This window comes from Podarcis gaigeae (assembly GCF_964106915.1).
Source record: "Podarcis gaigeae genome assembly, chromosome: 6".
Classification (NCBI taxonomy): domain Eukaryota; kingdom Metazoa; phylum Chordata; class Lepidosauria; order Squamata; family Lacertidae; genus Podarcis; species Podarcis gaigeae.
Genome location: NC_139682.1, coordinates 67,868,165 through 67,885,314, shown reverse-complemented (window position 1 = coordinate 67,885,314; position 17,150 = coordinate 67,868,165). Strand labels below are relative to the sequence as shown.

At 40.5% G+C, this 17,150-nt stretch overlaps 1 protein-coding gene across 27 annotated transcripts in view; it reads right to left on the bottom strand.

Annotated features, from left to right (window-relative positions):
* Nucleotides 1–17,150, bottom strand: part of ADGRL2 (adhesion G protein-coupled receptor L2) — a 353,211-nt gene that overhangs the window by 138,005 nt on the left and 198,056 nt on the right. For all 27 annotated transcript variants that reach the window (XM_083743180.1, XM_083743186.1, XM_083743193.1 and 24 more), the window contains one exon: nucleotides 16,609–16,789. In XM_083743180.1, the coding sequence (XP_083599306.1) occupies nucleotides 16,609–16,681 (73 nt within the window). In that variant the 5' untranslated portion in view covers nucleotides 16,682–16,789. The remainder of the gene's footprint in view (nucleotides 1–16,608; nucleotides 16,790–17,150) is intronic.

The window sequence follows — 17,150 nt, the reverse complement described above, 5'->3', positions numbered from 1 at the left end:
GTGAAGGACTGGCTCCCAGATGATGCTACTTTATTCTGTTATAAACCAATAACCAAATAATTAATTATAGCAGAGCATAAAAATAGGTAAAATAATAAAGGAAAGCTCAACATCCTGGTATAAACCAGAAACCTTCGCAAAAGCTTCTGAACTGAATGGACTTTTCAGGAAGCCTTCCTGTTAAAAGTATATGGACAATGATAACACAATTGCACACATGGCATCACTTTGCCAGTTAGGTGGCGATACAAAGCCATTTAGAATGGCATCCAGGGAGTCGTCAGAGGCAGGTGAACTGAGCGGCAATTGAAGGGCGAAGGTAGGACATTGTTCAGCAAGTCAATCTTGCTTTGCCTGTACATCTGGGCCATCAAACCACAGTTTGAATTCTAAATTATGATTAGCACAAGCCACAGAATGGTGTGATGTCATGAGCCAATGTTTTGAGAACCTCCATAAATAGATTAGTTCCCTCAGGCTCTTCAAAGCAATCAGAAATGCATACCCCCTATGCAAGCATTCAAAAAGCAAAAAGTACAAAAAGAGCATACTTCCCAACTACCCACAACAAAGACAAAGCATGTGCCACATTAGATGCATACTGGATAGCAATCAGACAGTGGAATGAGAATTTACGAAATGTCTTAGGCTGCATCTCATTAATTAAAAGACACAGAGGAGAGATAATTCATCTTTCTGGATTTTTAGATTACGGAACAAAAGAGAATCCCCCCCAGCTCAAAACCAACTCTTTTTTTTAACAGTGCCATTTAAAAGTGAGTTATATAGTAGCAATTTTTGAAAGAACTATAAAAATGCTATCAACTCAGTTGTATTCTGTTAATGATTAACTCCAGCCCACAAAGAGCTGCCATGGCAAAAACCTCAGAAAGGAGATGTCTTTGTGTCAATGGCAGATCAAAACAGCATTACTAAAATTATTTAATCCCTTTAAATAGGATGCTGAAAGAAGAAGGGCTGAGGGAAGGAATTCATATTATTCTGTGTGTATATATACCAAACCAATATACTCTTGTTTATTTTTTCAGGTTTGTTTGGTTGTTTTTTTTAAAGAATTGTTTAACTGCTTTATTTGAAGATTTCTCTAATCACAAGAGCACAATACATTAATCTGTATTTCACTGGCCACTCCTTTAAAACATAACCAGCAATTTTGAATTTCATTTTCTCTTTTAAAGCTTATCAGTGACCAGCCCACTTTTTTTGCCATCCCTTCTTCCTACTCACTCTGCAATGTGGGGTTAATAACCCTGGCCTACATTAGCAGGCCACAGGACTAGTGAGATCAAATATGTGATGAGATAAAGTGGCACATTCTCTCTCTCTCTCTCTCTCTCTCTCTCTCTCTCTCTCTTTTAATTTTATTTTTAAAATCTAACTTTTACATTGATTTCACACCCCAAAAAACCCCTGAGTGGCCATAGTTCCCTAAAAACCTTATTTAGTATGCAAACCAGCCAACTTTTCCACTTTCATCATCTGCATTTCATACCAACAGAGGGAGGGGAGAACACCTGTGGCTTCATTTGTTGCTAGAGAATATCTCACGTTTTCTTTTTATAACAAAGGGGCTGGAGGGAAAGTACTAAGAGAAAGCTGGTGTAAGTCAAGAACAAGAAGCTCAACGATAGCATTGCCAGCCTGGCACTTGAGTGTGTTATAGGCTCAAAGAACTCCGAGCTTAATAAAACAATTACACAGATGGATGCAGATACCAACGGCATTCTGTGTGCTGTCCTATCACTACACGAGCACCTGCAGCCTTGCACTGTCCTGCTAGGTGCTTTTGAAAACACCTGGGCAAGCTGTTTGCCCGAGATGCTAAGAGATAATTAGCAAATAAAACCACTCCTGGCACCCCTTCAACATTAGTGTCGAGTCGCAGCAGCAAGCTGGCACCTGGCAAAGAGAAATGCTAGATGCGATAATTCCAATTTACACATTCAGCACAACATTCCATCTGTCTGTCATCGGGAAACAGTTTCATATTCAATGATAACACAGATACCCCGAAATAATACCGCGTCCAATTGCTGACATGCAGATTCTGTGCACAAAGGAGGCACCAGCTGTGACCACTTTCTTTGCTTACATGGTAAGGGTCATTTTCCTATTGTAATAAGATTTTGGCATTTGGCGGGGGGGGGGGGAGTATTTTTAAATGGAAGAAACCAGTAAGAAGAGCAAGCCATCCAGCAAGACTCTGATCAAAGGCAGGTGCTGTACGTCTCTTTAAATACACAACCTCCCTAACCAAGATATTTGGCCATCATTCCTTTGAGGAGAACAGAGTTGCATTCCTTCAACTTTTAGATATACAATGGTACCTTGGGTTACATACGCTTCAGGTTACAGACTTCGCTAAGCCAGAAATAGTACCTCGGGTTAAGAACTTTGCTTCAGGATGAGAACAGAAATCATGCAGTGGCGGCAGCAGGAGGCCCCATTAGCTAAAGTGGTGCTTCAGGTTAAGAACGGACCTCCAGAACAAATTAAGTACTTAACATGAGGTACCACTGTACAATCACAGAACCCATTGTCAAGTCTACTTGAGATTGCCAGGTAATTGCCTTCTTCATTAGCATCCCTTCCAGTCCAATCTCCTGGTCCCAAAAGGTGAGGCGAGCACCTTCCTGTATCAGCGGCTATTTCTATTGAAGTCCAACTTCTTCTCCTAAAGCCATAACATTACAAAATGCCTATTCTCCCTTCTATGTTGTTCTTCCTCCAGTTCCTAAGAAGACTTCATGGTTTTTGTGGTGACCATGGAGATTGGTGTGATTCTGCTGATGTTAGTAGGCTGTATAGTGCAAGCTTAACCAGATATCCTCAGTGCCTGTTCACACTCAGCTCCTCTTTTATTTTACCTTTATTATTACTTCGAATAAACTTTACATGATTGGGTTCCTGGCAGTGGCCTCACCAGCAGGAGACTGGGAACTCAGGGTGACAGTTCTCCTACTTCTGTGTAAATGAGAGGCACACTTAACTCTAGCAGACTAACAGTGCAATTCTAGACATATGCATGGTGGCAGCTATAGCACCTCCAGGTATAGGGTGGTATATAAATTCAATAAATTAATAATAATAATAATAATAATAATTTTTTAAAAAAACAAGAGTGCATGTTGACAGTCTTTCTCATAGGGCTTGTGATGAAACAATGGGTGCTGATCTGTTGCAAAGGTCAAATGAAACAAGGACCAAATGGTGGGAGTGGTGATGCTGGGATGGCAAATGCAGCCAAGGCAAAATAACTGAGCAGCCTCTATCCTCTGGTCTCCCGGGGGCGCTTTCATTGTGTGGGGGACGATGACACTTGTTTATTATGTCCAATCTACCACTCTTACCGGTGTGTTTGCATCAGAATGACCTCCATGCCACGTTGCACCTCTTCCTCCTAGCAATTAACAGCAAACCACCTGGTGGGAACTACCAGAGTGGCTCCACTCCATCTAGTGAGCCGCTTCTGGTTCTGGGGCATAAGAAATGCAAAACATACTGCTCACTTACTAGAGAGAGTGCATAGCTTTGTTCATATAGCTGTGCACCTGAAAATGTGTGAATGCACACGCACAAGCACTTCAGCAAGCTACAGACCTGGAATGACTTCAGTTCTCTGCTATGTTTTTATACATATGGGACTTACTTCCTCCTAGGTGTGCCATAGGACCACAGCCTTAAATTACTGGATTATAGCTCTCCATTTCCAGTTGTTTGCTATCAATTTTATTATAGCAACCACAACAAAACCCTCTATTTTGCAGGGTAGGTGAATGGATAATTTATTTAGGATTATGTGATACATTAACAAAGAAGACTTGGGCTCTCTACAACAGAGGGAGAGCAAACTTCTTTTTCACCACATTTGTTTCCTTGGTGCCATTTGAAGCAATTGTTTTTAGGTCCCCTCAAGGAAAGAGGTTTCACATTTTCTAGCCTTCCATTTAACCTGCCTTAATCAGTTGAACAAAAGTACTTTAGGTAAAATGATTCCTTCAGTTGCCTTAGCTACAAATCCCTATAGTATACTATAATTGAAATCTATTCACGTAAGTTAGGAATAATTAGGACCCCAAATTAAGCCAAATAGAAAGTTAATTCAAATAGTCAGCTGCTGTCATTTAAACGGTTATGGAGTTTTACTGTTGCTTAACATCTCTGAATGTGTTAAAATGCACTGCTGCACACTGATCAGCATCTCAATGGTTTAGTCTGACCAGAAACAGGGTCACCAGTGCTCATCTCTTTAGCCGCACCCTTTCTAGCAAAAGGCTTCCCAGTTATCGCCAGTTGATCTTTGCTGTGAGTCAATAAGCTACTCTCCAGACAGAATGAAATATGGCAGGGCCATGGTAAATAAAGCAGATCTCTGTCATCAAACAAAACAAAAAAAAAGAAAAGAAAAAGAAAAAGCAACAAAGGAAAGCACCCTTTTCAAAAAAAAATAAATCTTATTCTAAGCAATATCAGAATAAAGCAAAGTATTAAACAAGCTTCCTGTCATCTACAAACTGACATAAGAAAATTTTGGATGAAAGCATGCATCATGATGTAAACATACTGGACTGGGTTGTACATCACACTAAGCCAAACCTAGAACAAACCACGGTTACTGCTAGTGGTTAGTCAGGACAGAGCTTAACTGCAAGCCTTGGTTCAAACAACACACTAAAGTCAAACTTTGGTGGCTACAAGCTCCTCTCCAGGACCCTGTATGTTCGTGAATTCACACTAAACTGTGTTTACGTAACCATGGTAGTTAAACCATGAATTGAAATTGGTTTTAACACCTAACAGTCATTTGTTGTAAACCAAAATTCCTGGTTTGCACATAAAGCTAAACAGAGATTATTTGAAAGTAAATTCAGCAGAAGCTTTCCAATCATTACAGCTCTAATCATTTAACTGATGAAGTTACTAAGCAAATAGTTATGTATAGATCTTACATGATGTGGTTATATTGTAAGAAAAGAGCCAGTGTTATCTCAAGTCCTTTAAAGATGCACTGTATCTCAGAAAACCATTGTATGCAGACATACTCTGTTGCGAAGCTGAGGATGCTAAAGAGGCCAGAGACCATCTTGGCTGTGCATCTTGGAAGACCTGCTCCCTGCCTTGCAGCCTTTTTCCCACCTGACCTCAGAAGGCAGGGCCCTGACTGACTCCAGCTACAAAAGCTGAGGCTGCTAAGCAGACTTGGATACTGTTTAGGGGGCTTTGTTGGGAGTGAGGGCTGTTGCTGTTATTGATATTTATTTTAGCTCTTACAATTTATGTGGATCTTGTTCAAGTTGGTTGTTTACTTTTTGATGTTTTGTTTATTGTTTATATCTACTTTTGTAATGCTTGCAATTATGTAATTCTTTTATATGTTGTAAGCCACCTTGAACATGGTTTTAACTTTGGAAATGTGGTGTACAAATAAAATGATTTACTGACAGACTGATTCAACAAACTATGATAAACCACATATATTTTTGACTCAAAAAGGCCTGACTTCAGATTCTACAAATCTTTTAACATCGTCTCACACTTACTTTTTAAATAATCCATCATAAACAATGCATCCAGTAATTAACTCAAAACTGAAACTGAAGTTCTTTCATAATACACTTCACAACAGGTTGTAGAGATTACAAAGTGTTCACCGCCTACTATTTTAATAAATGAAATGATATTTGTATTTACGATTTCATATTTTCTTTAACTCTAAACCAAACCTTGGGGGCACTAGTGAAAAAAAGACTGGAAAATAATCATTTAAATAAAAATTAAGTTTTCAAGACTTCATCAGTCTTAATTGGCAATAACTTACATCACTGTTGAAATCTGTATGCATGCCAGCTTCATCTGTTGCAAATTAAATAATGAAAACGGACAAGAAACAAGGGTACTTTTTTCTGTTTACTAAGAGCAGATTCATATCAAACCCACTGAAATGCATAATCAGTTCTAAATGGCCACAAAACCTCATTTTCCCAAACAGAATTATGGTGCCAAATATACATTTGAGCCTAGACTATATAATTAAAATTCATCTAAGAAACATCTTGTTTGAATAAGATTGTCATCTGATGACATAGTAAGAAAACACACACACACAGAGAGAGAGGGGGGGGGCAGAATTCCTCTGCTCGGACAAGGGGAAAAGATCACAATTGGATGCATTAGGAAGGAAATAGGAATATGAAGCCAAAGTGTTTCAAAACTTCATTTGTATCTCCACATTTCAAATGGAACACTTTCTGTTCATTCTAGTAAATCCATAACTGATAAGGAGGGCAAGCTGCTTGCAAAAGAAATCTATAACCAGTTGTTTCTACTGTTAAGAATGGAGCAACATCTCAAGCTAGCTTTCCTCTGTCTCTTGAGGCTGTATTTGACAAACGGATGGCCAATCGACGATTTACTTTTATGCTCAAGAGTTTAATGCCAAAAAATGCACACATGTCACAATCAATGCAAAGAAACCTTGTTGCTTAAACACTAATTTTCATAACTGACAGTACCCTAAGTGCTAAAGTGTTGCTGTTGTTGTTGTTTTTAAAAAAAGTGAAATAGAGGTTACCTCTTAGATTTGGACAAAAAAGAAAATCTCCAGGACATGGACATTTCTTGTTCTGAAAAACTACAGGTACAGGGAGCTGTACAAAAAAAGTACATAGCTTTTCCTAGACTAGGCTTCTTAATTATGCAATAAGGCATTTAAATTATATGTGCTGTTTCCAGTAGAAAGTGCTTAGGAAACCAACAGGAACACATAACACAATTTGGTTTCCTTTCCAACACTGTTCCACGGTTGGGAGGGGGGACGACTGCATTGCGAGAATTAATTTTTCACACCTCTTTGCCAACAGCAGGAAAGCATCTACAAAGTACCTTTTAACACAACCAAAATCACACCCACACACCCATCTCACTAGGATTGTTCAATCTCATTTGAAATTAGGAGATTCTCTGTCTTCCTTCTGTTAAAAACAACTGCAGTATCACTCTGGACAATGATCTGCATGTACCAAAAAGGGTATATGCAGATACTCCAACAACTCTCTTTCAAAGAAAAGTCAGTGGGTAGCGATAATGAAATCACAATAACGGTTTAGCACAACAGAAATTTCATATTTAGTAGAGATGCTCAGGTTCCTTTTGGAGGCAGAGAAAAATTGACACCATCTCAAAATATGGTGTTGCTCTGTTTATTAAAGTGAGCACGGTTTCTGTCTTGCCATAGTCTCAGGATTACTGCTGATTTGCTTATCAATTGCCCTGTGATCTTCGGATAAAGTATGGTATAGAAATTCAATTAATAATAATAGTAATAATAATAAAAATATATAATTATTGGTATGTTACTCCCAATTGGTAAACTGCTAACAAAAGGTTTCAAAAACAAAATCAGGTGATAAATGTAAGAAAAGCAAGCAAGTTCATTATACTGTGTTTGACACCTTAGCATTCTAAAGGTCAAAAACACCTTGCCACTCAATGATTCTGCCACGCTCAGATTTTACTGGGGGCTAAACTAACGCTTCCTAAGAAGGTGCCGAAGCGAGAAGGAAAAATAGCTCTGATGATATTAATTCTTCATTCCTCAACCCAACAAACACGATGAGCATTCGAAAATTCTAAAACTAAACAGTGTTCTAACCACTTTTCCTTGTGTACTGGAGAAACAAACCATCCCATTCACATATGTAATTGCAGGGGGTTGGACCAGATGTGAACTAGATGATCCTTGAGTTCTCTTCAAACTCTACAATTCTATGATTCCGTGAGTATAAAAGGGATGTTGGGCCACTCCTCTACTCATGTAGGCTTTTGCCACATTCTGAAACCCTGGATGTAGACAGATCCCTGCAGATGTCCATCCAAAAAAAGAAAAGAAAGGATGTCTGAAATGAGTTGTGCAGCACCATAAAACCTCAGCAGCAGGGGCAGAGATACAGCCACTCAGCCCCATACTATGCACAAGAAGGACTAGTCTGTTCATCTGTTTTAACAAAAGTTAAAAGGTAAAGGGACCCCTGACCATTAGGTCCAGTCACAGACAACTCTGGGGTTGCGGCGCTCATCTCGCTTTACTGGCCGAGGGAGCCAGCGTACAGCTTCCAGGTCATGTGGCCACCATGACTAAGCTGCTTCTGGCGAACCAGAGCTGTGCACAGAAACGCTGTTTACCTTCCCGTCGGAGCGGTACCTACAATATTTATCTACTTGCACTTTGACGTGCTTTCAAACTGCTAGGTTGGCAGGAGCAGGGACCGCGCAATGGGAGCTCACCCCATCACAGGGATTCGAACTGCCGACCTTCTGATCGGCAAGCCCTAGGCTCTGTGGTTTAGACCACAGCGCCACCCATGTCTAAAAACTACTAGATTTATTGTGGCAAGAGCTATGCATAATGTTTGAAGCTTCACAAATTTGACAAATGGTTTTATACAAATGGTTTTATACAAATGGTTTTATACATATACAACAAATACTGTATGATATTGTAAAAAAAAATTAAGTAACTATGCCCTGGCAAGCAACAACAGTCATAACATGATATATGTGACTTGCATTAAGTTCATCTGTTCCTCAAGGGTTATGCTACAATTCTGACTTATTCACTTATTATTTACTCTCAAAGTTTTGTGACTTTAAGCTAGAGTTCCTTGCATTCTGTCCCAAATCCTTCTCATAAACTCATTTACAAGATTTCAACAGAACTTACAGCTCAATCAGAAACAGGATTATTCCAGTACACTAATTTCTCCCTTTTTTAAAACAGTTCATGGGACCCATCTGGAAAACAGGTCTCAAGTTCACCTCCACAACTAAATCATTAAAAGACACATTGCTTGTTACACTATCTGTAAGATTTGCCTAGGTTTTTTGTTGTTGTTGAATTTAAATTTATGTCTGTTCATTTTCTTTCTATTCTCCGCCCTTGAAAGTTACAAAATTCATCTTTGCACACAACTATTTTTAAAAAATAGAAATAAATATTCATGCACTATACATACTAGGGACCACTTCTTTTAAACAGGAGCTGTTAGGCACAAACCATGCGTAGGCGGCTGAAATGTAACCTCGAATCTTCAGGTAATTTAAAACAAGAGGCAACTACAGGCTAAAAATGGCAATAAAGATACCCTTAACCAACTGTGTCTAACCAAGAAAGCTAAGCCAATTCAATCTAATCCTAGTGACTGATCATGGAGCTATTCTTTAGGTGACTGAACAAGGTTATCACAATGAAAAGTAGTAAATTGAAGCATTACTTTAGAGGGCTACAGAAATAAAAAAAAATTGGGCTAGCACTAGCAAACTATTCCTCAACCGCTTTGTTGGAAAATTTTCAACATCCTTTTATTCTTTGTATATGGAGCACCCAGAGCTGTTAAATGACTTCCACTATCACAAATGTGTTAAGCAAAGTTTATAACTGAGTGTCTAACAAGGAACAGCCGAAGCTATGTAGCTCACTGAAATTCAAGATTTAGAATTACCTGAGTCACATTATGAGCAAAGTTGCATTAATATATACCTTGACTGCCAAAGGCAAAGACTTCCTAGTTAAGTTCCTAAACAATGTTTCCTTCAGTGAAGCACAACAAATGGCAATTCACAAACTGGAGTTGTCAGGTTTGTCTCTTATTCTACACCGCCTAGACCGTTTTCCCTCTCCTTTCATATATCCAGTTTTTGCAAGGCCTTGTCTTCCTAGGAATGAAAGCTGCAAAAGGACACACACACTGCATGCTTTCAAAATGGAAAGCTATGCACTGAGATCTGTTCATACTCCATTTGCAGGTTGATTATTAGCATCTGCAGATATCTGCACTTACCAGACAGGGCTGTTGTGAAAACAAACCAGGATTAACTCCATGCATGCCACTCCTGAGGTGGGGTAGTATAGGGATGGGATGAAGAAGTAAGCATTATGTCACCGCAGAGACACAAGCAGCTACTTGAGCAGAAACGTGAAGGCCATGGCTGTCCATTTTCAGCTAACATCACCCAAGGAAGTCACTTTACTGACAGCCATCTCATTCTGCTTTATAGTTTCGGCCAGAGAAAATGGAGTATCTTGACCATAGCAGGTCAAATGAGCTCTCATCCTTCATTTGTTTTTATAATGGCTAATGCATCACTTTTGCATCTGAAGGTCACACTACATGTTATGTTAAAAACCTTGCTTGGAGCTAATTGTGTGCTCCCCCCCCCCTTACTCAAATGTATGAGCCTGATCTGATCAGGGCCACAGCATATACAGTGGGGAACTTTCATTCCCGTATGTAGCCACCATAGATAGCTCAGTCAGTAGAGCATGGGTTTGAGCCCTGCATTGGGCAAAAGATTGCTGGCTTGCAGGGTAAAGGAAAAGGGACTCCTGACCATTAGGTCCAGTCGTGACCGACTCTGGGGTTTCAGCGCTCATCTCGCTTTATTGACCGAGGGAGCTGGCATACAGCTTCTGGTTCATATGGCCAGCATGACTAAGCTGCTTCTGGCGAACCAGAGCAGCGCACGGAAACGCTGTTTATCTTCCCGCCAGAGCGGTACCTATTTATCTACTTGTACTTTGACGTGCTTTCAAACTGATAGGTGGGCAGGAGCAGGGACCGAGCAATGGGAGCTCACGCCGTCACACGGATTCGAACCGCCAACCTTCTAATCGGCAAGTCCTAGGCTCTGTGATTTAACCTACAGCGCCACCTGTGTCCCTCTGGATTGCAGGGGGTAGGGCTAAATGACCCTCGTATTCCCTTCCAATTCTATGATTCAATTGGTGCCAACTATAGCTAATTGGTAGGGATGCGGGTGGCGCTGTGGGTAAAACCTCAGTGCCTAGGACTTGCCAATCACATGGTCAGTGGTTCAAATCCCCGCGGCGGCGTGCGCTCCCACCATTCGGTCCCAGCGCCTGCCAATCTAGCAGTTCAAAAGCACCTCCGGGTGCAAGTAGATAAATAGGGACCGCTTACCAGCGGGAAGGTAAACGGCGTTCCGTGTGCTGTGCTGGCTCGCCAGATGCAGCTTGTCACGCTGGCCACGTGACCCGAAGTGTCTGCGGACAGCGCTGGCTCCTGGCCTATAGAGTGAGATGAGCGCACAACCCTAGAGTCTGGCAAGACTGGCCCGTACAGGCAGGGGTACCTTTACCTTTACCTTTATAGCTAATTGGTGCACAAATGTGAAGGGGTAGTGGAAGGGAAGCTGCAGGTGGGAAAGCAAGCATTCCCTTGTTTACTGGGGTCCCAGTTTTACCATCAGCTTTATTACGTTGAATGTGAATTAGTACAGCACATATTTTATTCTTTTGTTTTCTTTCATTGCAATGTTAAGCACTCGCTGCTTCATGTAACTTATTACCTTGGCTGTGGTTTTCAAAACAAAAACTGCTCATATTACTCCAATAAAAAAAAGAATAACTTTTAAGGAAGATGGAACATTAACGTCTTCTATTTTATTTCTTCACTTTTGAGTAGTTTCCTTCCCCCCCCCCCCCGATATCTTCAGACACCATTATCTATTTACAACTGAAACAAGACTGCAATGTCCCTGTCAGGAAGCTCCTCTAAAACAGTATTTGGCGAATGCTTTATCAGGAGCTGAACCAGATGTAGATTCTTGCTATGTTTTTCTTCCATCTTCTACACAGTGTTATGCCTAGGTGTGTTTTTTCTGGACACATTAGCAAAGAACAACATGCTTTAACTGAGTATGTGCCTCCAATGCATTTGGATGGGATGTGGTTTTTATGCAGGGAATGCAGAATTGCTACTCATTTCTTGAGGAGAATCCAGATGGCATTTACCCAGTTAGGAAGTTTGTTCCTGTTGCACCACATTTCCTTACACTCGAAAAGTGCAGTGGGCCCCACTTGTAAAAACATTACTGTGGTAATGAATGTGGTATGGACTGTGGTTCCCTTAACATTACACACACTTAATATTACAGACCCCTATGGGATTAATGGCTCTGAAACCACTGGAGTCCTTCCTCATCCTACCATTTTGAGAAGCTTAAATACCTTCCTCATCCAAGGATATAGCACACATCTACTGATAAAAAGCTATCTCCAGGCCTACCCCAATTACAATGGAGTGGGGATATAGCACCATTTGTATTCATAGCAACATGGGCTTTTAGAGCTAGTAATTTAGAAATGGTGAAATGGACTGTTGACTTGACAGATGATAATGCAGAAAACATCACTACCGTTCCTGAACCAGCACCTGCCTTTATAGCCCCCACAGTGGTTCATTTTTTCATTCTGTCCATTAAAACTACAAGCGCAAAGGGGATTCGAGCCTGTAGTAGAATTTTATTTAGTGATCTGGGATGTATCAGATCTCCCATCCCTATATATGACAAAGGAGGGCACCCCACACTAGCCAGGAAAGCTGCCTTGCACCTATAGTCCACAGCAGCTCAGATCCCTTACCCATACAGAAGCTTTCATATCAGGGTTCCTTGATGATTTCAGGAACTAAGAAACTCATCTGGCTCGCTACAGTTGGTGTTCACTTTCTGCCTCACATTTACACCTCAACTGCTACAAGTCCAAAATCCCAGTTCTTCAGAAGGGCCTGTTGGGTGATAAACTTCATCTTGGAACCTCTTCTCCTGCCCCATACAACTCAATCCCACATTCACCTTTGCTCCTGATGCTTTTCCACATATAGTTATGTCTGGTACAGCACAGCTACACCTGAGCCTATTACATTTTTTTTTAAAGCAGAACTTGCAAGACTATCCAATAAAGCAAGATTCATTTCCCCTGCTTTGGCTTGAAGCTACCTCCACATTAGTATTCCTTTCCAGAACAGAGAACCACAATATTTGATTTATTTTAAGAATTTGTAATTAATGTGGCTCCATTCCGTCTACTCTTCCCAATTTCTTTCCCAGTTTTCTTTTAAGTGAGAAATGTTGGGGTTTTTTTATTTTAAAGAATTCAATTCGGTACTGAAGCATCAAAAATTGCCTCTGGCAACTGCTGGCAACTAAAGGCAAGAAAAATAAGAGATGAGAACAACATGAATTTGAAATGCTACAAATGGAAATGAAAATTAGCTCGGAAATGGTGGAAATTCATCATTTCACTTTTTCCACCCCTAATGTATGCAGATGATGTTCTCCCCTCAAAATATTGCTTGTTAAACAGTGCTATTTGACATTTCTTTCTTCTCCTCGATCTTATCTACAGTACTGAGCTCAAATATTTATCAAAGTATCACTGATAAAAGACAGGGGTGATTTTCCCCTTCAACTGTGCAGTTCTAAAGTAAAAAAATCTAACAGCATATCACCGCTATCCAGATATTTATTCTGAGATCAGGAACCTACATGAGATCAAGGGGCCAATGTAGCACCCACCAGATGCTGCTGGAATACATACACACACCCCCCCCCCCAATTATCCTTGATCCCAAATTATCCTTGCTCACTGGTCATGTTGTCTGGGGATGAAAAAAGCTGGTCCAGCAAGATTCGGAGGGTATCCAGTTGGCTACCCCTGTCCATTTGCAGACCATCTTCTCCATTCCATTTAATGGAGGGAAGTAAACTGCATCCACTGAAACGTAAGGGAGCCTACTATGATGTAAAAGAATAAAAGGAAGCGTGAAAACCTGTGCTATGCACACATGGTTTAAATGCAGAGGTTCGCAACCCTGAGTTCCTGGAATTTCCTGTTAATAGATCACATAGCAGACAATGGGAAAGTCTTCTGGACTTGCTTGAATAGTCAATGTCTCCAGACAGCTCAGTCAGCAGAACAGGAGACTCTTAATCCCAGGGTTGTGGGTTCAAGCCTACATTGGGCAAAAAATCCATGCGTTGCAGGGGGGTGGACTAAATGGCCCTTCCAGCTCTACAACTCTTTGATTCTAAGATTCTATCTTGGATAAGAGTCTAGAGACAGATTGCCTGATTTGAGCCCCATATGACCATATCTTTAAAGCAGTATCGTACCACTTTAAGCAGTCATGGCTTCCCCCAAATAATCCTGGGAATCCTGTTAAGGGTGGGAGCTGTTAGGAGACCTCTGCGCCCTTTAAAGAGCGAAAATTCCCAGAGTTCCCTGAGGAGACACATTGATTGTTAAATCACTCTGGGAATAGGGGGTCTCCTTAGCAATTCTCAGCACGTTTAACCAACTGCAATTCCTATGGGTGGGGTAAACAAGACCGCTTAAAGTGGCATGATTTTGTTTTAAATGGATAGCCCAAATGGTGCCTTGTAATAGGGAAGCTTTCAATGTTCCCAATACTTCCACAGTATTTCACAGGAATTTCTTATCACTAAAACAACCCCCGATTCTTCTTTTTTATAAAGGCATTGCAGTAATTACTCAGGGCACCTAGTGGTTACATGTAGACATCTAAGCTTCTCATTAGCTTTTAACTTCTTTACTTTGTAAAGGTGGCTGCATAGTACATCACCTCTCATTTATAAACTGCAGTTCCACAGGAAAATAAAAATTTAATTCTCTACTAAAGGCATAAAGGCCAGCTGGAGCACACGTATATAACAATATTCTCTGACAATCACAAATTACCAACTAATGAAACCGCAACTGAGAAAAGTGCGCTTTTGGTCAGAGCTGGCCTTCGACACTCCGCCGACAACTCTGTAGGGAGGCAGGGGGAGGTCTTAAAAGTTGGTCAGGCAAACCAGGTTTTCAAAGGGCAATATCCCCTGAGAGAGATTGCAGGTCTACACTGCGTGAAATCTAAATTGGAGTTCCTACACGACACTTCTTCTTTTTTCCAATTCAAGCCCATGAGCCGTGTCTTAGCACAGAGCCAACATTAAACTAAATAGATATAGAATGTTTTAAAGCTTTCTGCAAGATATTCATGGAAGTAAACAGTGGTCTTTATTGTTCAACATGTGGGAGGGAAGAGGGAGCTGAGAACACAATCCTTGGCGTTCGGTGCCTTTACCCTGTTTGCAGGGGTTGACACCTCAGATACACAACTAGGCTCACAGGAGCATTCACAGATATGAAACTCCTCAATTCCCTTCCAAAACATTATCAGGAGAGAAGGACTGGGATGAAGGGTGACTATTACCATGCCAACAGGAGAGATCATAATAAGATCCCACACATAAAAACAGTGGCTACATTCACCAGCTACATTAACAATGCGGTCCTAACCCTAAGTTGGGCAATATCTGGTTTTCAACATCGTGACAATATCACCAGCTAAATATCACGATATACCGACATATTACGATGTCTGATATAAGGATGGAGCTATGTAGAGGCATTGGCTGGCTTCACAGTTTTCCCCCCATCATGATTTTTGCCAGCCAGCTCTTGTGATCCGTTGCCCCCTGTGTTGTTTCTTTTAATACAACAACAAAATGTCTGTTGCAGTTTAGCTAGTTTGTTGCTAAGAACTCTTAGCTGATTTTCATGAATTAGAACTAAGATAAAGGAGATACACTGTATAATTCAATGGCATGCAATCTCCATTCATTTCAATGGGACTTATACGGAATGAATGGAGGTTGGGCAGCAGGTTTGCTTCATTATCTATCCTGACAACCTGCTACACAAGCGTGGCACTGCAACAGTGCCAGGGGGGTGTTGTGCTAGTGTTGAAAGGAAATACGCTAGCACAAATGACTAGGTCTGTGACACCAGTGAAAATGAACATGGCAATTTTATTCAAAAAAAGGGGGTGGGGAAGACACTTCTTTTCGTTCTAATTTAAGTGTAGCCTTAGGTACTGCATCTAACAGTAGGTAAATAAATTTTCAAACAGCACTGAGATTTAAGTTGATGGTGACCCACTTTCAATTACACTTTACCCAGTTCTGAGATGTACAGTGCTGATTTTCCGCTAACGACTTGCCACACTGATGTCAGTAAGACCAGTAAGTGAGAAAGCAATAGCCCCAAATGCACTTTCTCTTCCATTGGATCATACATATTTAAAGCTGCTATGTCTTGTGTTTATGTAACTTGCAGTTTGCTGGTTTTCAAGGACAGCGTTTTGAGATGGCTCAACAAGAGGAATCCAAAAATAAACCACCTGACACTCAAGGACAGTCACCCCGGCACTCCACTTGCTAGACAACATATTCCATTGTCAGGAATCAATTAATCATTTACATTTTTAAATAAGAGGCCACTTAGAATTTGCAGCAGATGCTTAATAATAGTTAAAGCAAAGTTGGGAAGCTGTTTTAGTCATGTTCTTAAACATAATTTCAAGGACATAATGACTTAAAATTAATTTTTAAAAGGTATTCATAAAGAGAAGGGGAAAGGAATGGAAAAGCCACAGGAAAAATAGCTTCACCTAACCTAACAATACGCCATGAAAATGAAAAATATTATATACACATCAAGTATAATCATATTGGTCAATCACATGTGGATACAGCCCAAAAGAATAAGCTTCAGAAGTTGACAAATATACCATCGTATGCCAAAATAAGTTTTATCCCACTAGGGTAGGAGCATCTTTTCTGCAATAAATTATGTTGTCCTTTTGGACTCTCATGGTTTATATGAGCAGACACATCTCATCACAACAGAAACTTGAAATTTTAACTTAAGAGAATTTATCTTACCTTCTGTACACTGGAGGAAGCTGACTATCAGAAGTAGCCAAAACCTTTTCATTCTGCAATCAGAAGCCACCATTATTGACCCCCCTTTCTTGACGTATTTCTTCTTTTTATTCCTTAAAGATTCCAGTTATAAATGTCCAGCGTCATTCAAGTGGGTGGTCTACATCATTGATCTTCATAACTGGGGAAAGAAACGGAAATGGAAAAAAATAAAAATCAACTCATGTTCACGTCACTAAAACGTTTTCGAAACGATACATAGAGATCAGACTCTTGTTGATAAGAAAACGGGCAGGGGTTGCAGGAAGAACCAACAACTGGCCACCATCAAATTAAAAAAAAATTGTTTTAATGATCATCTTCCAACTGAGGCAGGAACTGTTAATGATGCTGGCACGTTCCTGTGAGAAGTGGTGAAGCCAGGGAAGTGGATTTCCATGAAGTCTCAAGTTAAAACATTGCGAGGCGAGGGGAAAAGAAAAACCCCAAACACTCGTACAAGGAAGTCGGGCAGCTGCCAAAAGAAACTAAGCAGGAGGTCT